Source organism: Lolium perenne, chromosome 2, assembly GCF_019359855.2.
Source record: "Lolium perenne isolate Kyuss_39 chromosome 2, Kyuss_2.0, whole genome shotgun sequence".
Taxonomy (NCBI): Eukaryota; Viridiplantae; Streptophyta; class Magnoliopsida; order Poales; family Poaceae; genus Lolium; species Lolium perenne.
Genome location: NC_067245.2, coordinates 106,802,839 through 106,811,194, shown reverse-complemented (window position 1 = coordinate 106,811,194; position 8,356 = coordinate 106,802,839). Strand labels below are relative to the sequence as shown.

Below are 8,356 nucleotides of genomic sequence, written 5' to 3'. Positions count from 1 at the left end.
GCCGATAAAAAACCATCGATGCACACTTATAAGAAAAGATGGTATTTTCACAAACATATATCGTATAAGTTGACTTCCTACACCAAGGCCATAGTTTCGTATCTAAAATATTTTTGCCAATGAAAAACCATCGATGCACACTTCTGATAAGAAAAGATGGTATTTTCACAAAACAAACATGGCATAGGTTGACTTTGTACACCAATGAATAACTGAAATTCTTCTTAGTACTACAAAGTTTGTCATCTCCAGAATTTATGCACCATATTAGCCGGTATACTGAGTTTAGTAAGGGAGATCTGAGCTCTATCTTAGGTAAAGATTCATACGACCTCATACAAGACATTTGCGTGTTTTATTCATAAAGTCAGAATGCACTATGTACCATGTTGAAGTGGCTAGACCACACCATCGAGTCAACGACAATACCTCAAGAATTAAATTGCACAGTTGCGCCACTTAGAAAGAAAAGGAAAACCGACACATGAGTGCAAATATTAAACAATTAGGTATGATAAAGGTAGACTAGCTTAATGGTGCTATCTGTTCTATACTGGAAGTTTAAATTAATACTTGCCAAATCTAGCACTTGTAAGGATTATGAATACAAAGACAAACCAACACACATAAATGACCTAGCTACAAGTTTATGCAAATACAAGTATTAGAACCATTTTCTTTACACGTAGGGATTATCTTAAGCTAACAGGCTTAATTTCTTCGATGTTATGCTTTTCAGCACAATAAAGAAGAAGCTTGATTCCAGTTCGTCTCAGTCAAAGTTCACTGAACTATATGCGGGAACAACAATTAATTTTGTAGAAAGAACATGTTCAGTTGGAGGAGTTCAAAGAGTTAAGATGCAATGCATGATGGAAGCTCTAACTCTCCTCAAAGTCCCAAAACCAATGACTTTATGAATTATTCTGATGCATCAGTGTACATGTCTAAATTAAGAACATGTCGAGTTCATGAGTGGATTTATAAATTTGAAGATAACATTGTGTAAAGTAAGTTAAACAAAATGACAAATTTATTTTGAAGGGGTGTAAAATAGCAGGACGCAAGTGTACAAAGATGTTCAGTTAAGTTGCATGTAATGACCATAGAACTAACCTTGCATGCCTACTTGGAAAATACAAATATTTAGTTGCATCAAATAAGAACATCCATTGGTTACAGATCATTTATTCGTTCCAAATTGAAATATGGTATCATAAATGGAAATTTTAAGGATGAAGGTAAGATAATTTTGCACGAAATAAGGCCATCAAGTAACATAGAGTAATCACGAGAAGGAGCAATTGTTCTTAAGAAAGCATCTGATGCAATTCTATTCTGCCCACTTGAGTCTGGAGTAGACAATGAAGATGAAGTTGTCATTTTTACCAGGTACCCTTACCACTTGCCCTGAACTCTTGTTGAATAACTGTAATATATGCAGAGATACTGATCTGACATACCATGTGAGCTTATTGAATATGTAAACAACAGAGTCTGGCGTACTATTTTTCTAGCATCAATCTTCATGTATCACCTATGCACACCATATATGTTAGTGTTTCTGGAGGGCAGCTTAGTGTTCAACCTCCGGAACTAATTGAGGATAATGTGACAATGACAGATAAAGATGCGCTGGTTCCTTGCCCTAGCATCATCACAAGTAACAAAATATGACAAGTCAACACTCCAGGTTCATACCTGTCTACGTTGGTGTTTAATGACAACTTCTGCCATTCAGGTTCATTACCATGACCACAGTAACACAGACTGCACGTAAGTCATTGCAGGAGTGCCGGCTGAGGATGCGGAGAGAGGGGCACAACACCAACATTCTTGTCATGCATGTGTCATCATACTGGATGAAGTGTAGTCAGATGATCTCGGGGACGGAGCATGGGTGCACGGCCCTGCAATGGAGGTCGGAGAAATTGATGTGGCGCAGCGAGAGGCACACGGTGGTGGGGCAGTGAAAGCGGTCAAGCGCACGGTGGCCGACGAGGCGGCAATGGTAGGATCTGCAATGAGCTCAACATGGAGTTTCTTCACCTCGCAGCCAACAGTGAGGTCAGGGTACCGGCTAAACATCAAGCGCTCATGGTGATTGGCGGGGATCTCGATAAGCAGGAAGATGCCGTCGAGGTAATCCGTCCCTGACATTGAGAAATTGGGTCGCAAATATATATATTAAGCAGGATGTTAAGATAAGATTGGACGGTCTTAATGCTTCTGATCTTTGATATCAAACATATAGTAGTAAAGATATGGTGGGAGAGCAAATCGGTCCAAAACCTTAGGTGTCTTCATTTCTCGTCATATCAAACATTCATGCTAGCTCATACATTCAGGCTTAAGGCATATTCTGAGGATAGCACATCGCATGTTGCCAGACATCGTGAATCTTGTTCTCCACATTTTATTATCATCATCTCAAAAATACGTGGATGGTCACTTTAATGGCACTTAACCGATAGATAGTAAATATGATAATGATGATAGGCCACATACATCCAGAGTTTCATGTGACATTACATACAACATATTTGTAGGTGCTAGATCAAACCAAGACCTGAAGCAGCTCTAGTACCTATAAGGCAAGAAAGCACCGGCAAGCAAATAACAATTAATCAACCAGCTACCAGCCTAGTACGATTTATTCTGAACCAGGGGATAACTCAATAACCCAACCACCTTCTTTTTCTAACCTGCCTCCCTTTTTGGCTTGGAAATACTGTCGGAGCAGGCCCACACTTTTGCGGCAGCCAATCTTTTTTATCCAAACGGGTCTTGAAGCTAATATTGATTTCATACTGAGCCCCCAATATACGCAGCCGTTTTAACCAGAAGAACTTCTTGGCTAATTCATGTGTCTCCGCCTTTTTTTCCACGAAACATTTCTTCACATGCATTGAGAATTGCTCCCTGGATTTCTTATCAATATGAGGTGATCGCAACACGGTGTACAAGGATCGCGATTCAGGCAACCCAACCTTGCGCATGTAAGGCTCAAGCCCACTCAGATTGTCCTTTTGGCTATTGAAAGATTTCATCACGATGCGTATCTTGGCAGGCAAGCTTTCAGACTGCATCCTCTTTGGGTACACATCTTCCTTGGTCTCCTCAATAGGCTTGCCAACCTACATCAATTAACAAACCTGGTACTATTAGTTAGAAGAAAAGTAGTATACACGAATTTTCTTCTCAACAATTAATCCGGTAGACCTTTTTCTAATATAATTTCCTTCAGTAAGATATATATAGTGATTTGCAATCTACTACCGAAACTCATGGAAAAAAATCTGGAAAATTTGTACACATCATTGTAATGTCCAGCGTAGCCTACGGTGTGGTGACCACAGCTAGGGTTTGTGGCGAAGGGAATTAGGATCGAGGAAAAACTTCAAGAGGAGGAAGAAGAAGAAGAGACAGGAACAAGACTGAAATTCAATTCCTTCATAAGTTCATAGGTCGTTCCAACATTGGACTCACTGGCCATTACATGTATATCCACTCACACTCAGCACACAGACCGCCAGCCCAGGCCCAAGGCCCAACTAAACACGACTCCAGCGACACTGAAACACTACAGTTAACTGAACCTGTCGAAAGCAGGTACAAATTCAGAGATACACCAACCCTGTTACAATAATTCTAGTATTTACTCTACCTATCTTTCAAAATGTAAGTTTAGACACAACCTATGTAGGAGTAATGGCTAAGAGAAATTTCAGAGAGCGATAATTCTTAAACATTGTTACAATATTCTTGTTTATGTTTACTCTGAACAAAGGTCATGTTTAAACTTCAAATTTTAAACATAGATATAGCAAATTTAGAGATAATAATTAACAGAAGTTTTGTACCTAGGGTTCCAAAACTAAATTGCACCTAGGGTTCCAACTATCCCGCGGGATGAACCGGATCACGGAGTCCCCTCTCCCCTCCCGTCGCTAATCTAGCACAACAATAACCCACCGCTAGATCGCGCGGACACCGCGAAACCCTGGTCGCACACGCGCAGATCTGGGATCGGACGGGGACGTGCTCGGGGCTATAGAAAATACCTCCGTGGCGAGGGCCCTGCGGCTGATGGAGCCGGCGGCGGCGCGGGAGGCCAAGCGGTGGGCGGCGTGGCGCAGCATTTTTTTTTCTTCCTTTCCCTCGGGTCTGAGCTCGGGGATGGGTGCGTGCGGCACTGCGGCCTGTGGATGTGTAGGTGCTGAATGAATTGGTGTTTCGTTTCCTGCGATTTGGAGGAGGCGCCGCTGGAGGAGTGGGGTGGGGTGGGTGGAGAATGGAGGCGCTGTTGCCTTTGATGGTCATATTGATCTGCTCCGTTCCTAAAAAAAAGGTTGGGAACCATAAAAATTGGCAAACGCTAGCCATCAGCTGGCTACAGCCACTTATGCTAAAGAAAATCTCTAATATAGTAAAAGAAAATCTCGAATGTAATTTTTTTATATGTAGCATTTTTAAAATTGAGCCTAACGGTTATTCGAAGGTTTCGATATTTGTCGTTTCTAATTTTAGAATACGTGTTGCTGAATAATAATCTGTTTGCTGCCATGCCAAGCAGTCCAGCCAGGCGATTGCTTCAGATTTGCGCGTCCCTGCTCTTAGTATACGTACCTTTCATGCACCATGGTTTTCCCCTGATTCGTACCTTCTGTTACGCAGGTGGTGGTGATGCCGCTTGTGGAATTCCCTCAGTGGCGCCGGAAGGCCATCGATTTCTTCTCTTCATCCAGTACGTGCTGCAGTAACACTCTCCTTGTTCGATGTTGTTCTCATGCCTACTTATCTAGAACTGGCATGACATATATATTGGGTGAAGTTGTGTTTGTGTGCACTGCTGGATTACTAAAAGAAGTGTTGTTTCGTGGCAGAGAACCATATTTGTGTTCTATTTATTTATATGTGAATCCCCCTTTCGATTCTGAATGCTGGCTGTGAATGTTTCGGGGGTGCAGGCTTCAAGCTGAAGCAGGCAGGACAGTCTGTCGGGGATAACATAGCAGATGTCGTTGGAAAGGTCAGGTCAGTGGTGAAGAGCCGCTGAGCTATCTTCCAGGATGCTAGGCAACGACCGCCGCCACCAGGCGATACCGTGCAGGAACGCTTCATCTCTGCTGCTGCCAATACGGGTGTGATTCTGAGGAAGGGTATTTCAGAAACAAAGGAGAAGGTTGCAGTGGGGAAGGTCAAAGTTGAAGAGGTATATGAGCCTTGGGGCAAAATTTGCTTCCAGTTTTTCTTTCTTCACTTGTAGCTTAACTTGCTCCGCCATGAATACATAATTTATATTTTTATTACAGTTTTTATTTGCTTAACTTGTTACACCATGAATACAGAATTTATACTTTTATTACAGTTTTGTAACCTACTACTCTTTAGATCAAGGTCTATTTACGCAAGATAACTATCAGTAAGTAGTTCATGTATGATGCCATCATTATATCTCCTGACACTACTAGGAAATAGCTTATAGCCGCACTCCTTACCGCCGGCAAATACGAGTTGAAGATGCCAGCGGTAATAGCTTCCAGGGGGCCTAACACTACCGCCGGCGTAGGAGGTAGGATGGCGCCGGGGGTGCCTCCAATACCGCCGGCGAAATGGGCACGCAGGCGCCGGTGATACAATGGGCAGCGGTATCACAATTGGGCCTGGCGTTACCGCCGGCGAATTGGCCCCGAAGGCGCCGGGGGTAATGGGCTCTACCGCCGGCGAACGCGGGTTGTTGACGCCGGGGGTAATGGCCCTGCTGCCGCGCCAGGGTGGTCCACGCAGCCTTCACTTACCACCGGCGTTTCGGACCCGTAGATGCCGGCGGTAATGGCCTGTACCGCTGGCATTTTGATATGTAAGCGCCGGCGGTAACCTGGGGCTGGCAATTAAGACGACCAGCCACCTACTACCACCCACACACACTCATATGTGATGGCAAATCAACCCAAGCACTAGTTAGCTCATTCCCCCACCTATTTTAGCTATTTCAACCAACAAAATATGATGTATTTGAGCAAATCATGCACTACCTAGCCCCTCTAGCATGATTTGCATGATCTAGATCTAGATCTATCTCCTCCCACCACCTTTTCCACTAGATCTAGCTAGATCTCTCTATTTCTAGATCTCTAGATCTCTCGAGTATAAAGTCGACGTGTGGCGTCTCTCCGGTGCTTTTGGACGTCGCGTCAACTAATAGGTATATAACTAATGAGTGGAATGTTCATGAGTTGGTGAAAAGTCACGGTTATGTCACTAGTGATGGCAAAAGGCGCGGTTCCATATATGTAAATGCATTGTTTTGCATTTGTTGACGTGTGCAGGAACATTGAGTTGCCAATGTTTTGCCGGAATGTTGATTAACTTCCGTTCCGGCGAATTTTTGGAACTCCAGCATGACAATATTTAGCAAAGGTCATGCCGAATTTTTTCGTGAAAACCGAGGCGGTGGTTGTAATCAATTATCTTGTCCTGTAGGCGACGATGGTCATCAAGATGAGGGAAAGCGTCGTGGATAGATACGTGGATATAATGTGTCCTTGTCGAAGATGCAAGCTAGGGTCGTTGTTCGACCCCTTTTCAGACATAGTGAATGAGCACCTGCTCAGGTATAGTTTCATGGAGGGGCATACTCAGTGGATGAGTGATGATGGAGATGATGATATCGAAGGTGATGATGATGGAGATGATGATGGTGGAGATGATGATAACGAAGGTGATGAAGAGGATGCCCCATACGGCAATGGAGACGAGGTTGAAGAGGATGGCGCACACGTTGATGGTGATCAAGAAGGCCGGGAAGAACATGCGGCCGACGAGGACATGAGTAGAAATACCCCGCTAACCGCGGCCGTGCAGGACCGTCATGTTCAAGAACTTCTCAGCAACACATCGACCGACCCCAAAATCGCTGGTAGACGAAAGTCTAAGCTGGATCAACTCGAGGTAGACTCGAGAACTCCATTGTACAATGCAGCTCGTGGGACGGAGGAGAGCCGTCTGAGAGTAACTCTCGATATTATGGAGATGAAGGCAAAGCACAAATGGACGGACACAAGCGTGGACGAACTCTTCGGATACTTGAAGATCCACTTTCCTAAAGATAACACGTGTGCCGGTAGCCTACAGTAGGCCAAGAAAATCGTGTGCCCTTGATGACCCACAAGTATAGGGGGTGTATCGTAGTATTTTCGATAAGTAAGAATGTCGATCCCAACGAGGAGCAGAAGGTGTTGACAAGCAGTTTCGATGAAGGATTCACTGTAAATGCTCACAGACAAGTATTCAGGGGTTTTTGATGTAGCAGATGAATAAAGTACGAGTAATTAAAGTGCGAGAGTAACAATTGCAGCGAGTGACCCAATCCTTTTTAGCACAAAGGACAAGCTGGTTTGTTTACTTATAATGACCAAACGTTCTTGAGGACACACGGGATTTTAGTCTAGTGCTTTCGCTACATATGGCTAATTAATCTTCATTGTTTTGATAAGTGTTGTGTGGGTGAACCTATGCTAATGCACCGCCCTTCCTAGGACTAATACATACTTGTGATTATACCCCTTGCAAGCATCCGCAACTACAAGAAAGTAATTAAGATAAATCTAACCACAGCCTTAAACTCTGAGATCCTGCTATCCCTCCTGCATCGATATACCAACGGGGGTTCAGGTTTCTGTCACTCCGGCAACCCCGCAATTGGCAAACGAGTACAAGATGCATTCCCCTAGGCCCATAAAGGTGAAGTGTCATGTAGTCGACGTTCACATGACACCACTAGAAGAATAACACCACAACTTAAATATCATAACATTGAATATTACTCAACCATAATTCACTACTAACATTTAGACTTCACCCATGTCCGCAAGAACTAAACGAACTACTCACGAGACATCATATGGAACATGATTAGAGGTGATATGATGATGAATAACAATCTGAACATAAACCTTGGTTCAATGGTTTCACTCAATAGCATCAATAACAAGTAGAAATCAACACCGGGAGAGTTTCCCCTATCAAACAATCAAGATCCAACCCGAATTGTTACAGCGGTGACGATGTGCAGCGGTGGAGACGGCGGTGATGATGATGTAGATGATGATGATGGTGATGGAGATGATGTCCAGCTCGATGACGGTGACGATGGCGTCGATTTCCCCCTCCGGGAGGGAATTTCCCCGGCGGATCTCAGCCTGCCGGAGAGCTCTTTTCTCTCTGGTGTTCTCCGCCCCGCAGAGGCGGCTGTGACTTGATGACCCACAAGTATAGGGGATCGCAGCAGTCTTCGCGGGTAGTATAACCCAATTTATTGATTCGACACAAGGGGAGACAAAGAATACTTGGA

General features: G+C 43.9%; 1 protein-coding gene across 1 annotated transcript; it reads right to left on the bottom strand.

Moving 5' to 3' along the window:
• Nucleotides 1-2,452: 2,452 nt before the first annotated feature.
• LOC127333714 (small ribosomal subunit protein uS10m) lies at nucleotides 2,453-4,299 on the bottom strand. The gene is given in 3 exon segments (XM_051360125.2): nucleotides 2,453-2,773; nucleotides 2,775-3,137; nucleotides 4,065-4,299. Coding segments are annotated over 3 exon segments (561 nt in total). The 5' UTR covers nucleotides 4,143-4,299; the 3' UTR covers nucleotides 2,453-2,653.
• Between the last annotated feature and the right edge of the window lie 4,057 nt (nucleotides 4,300-8,356).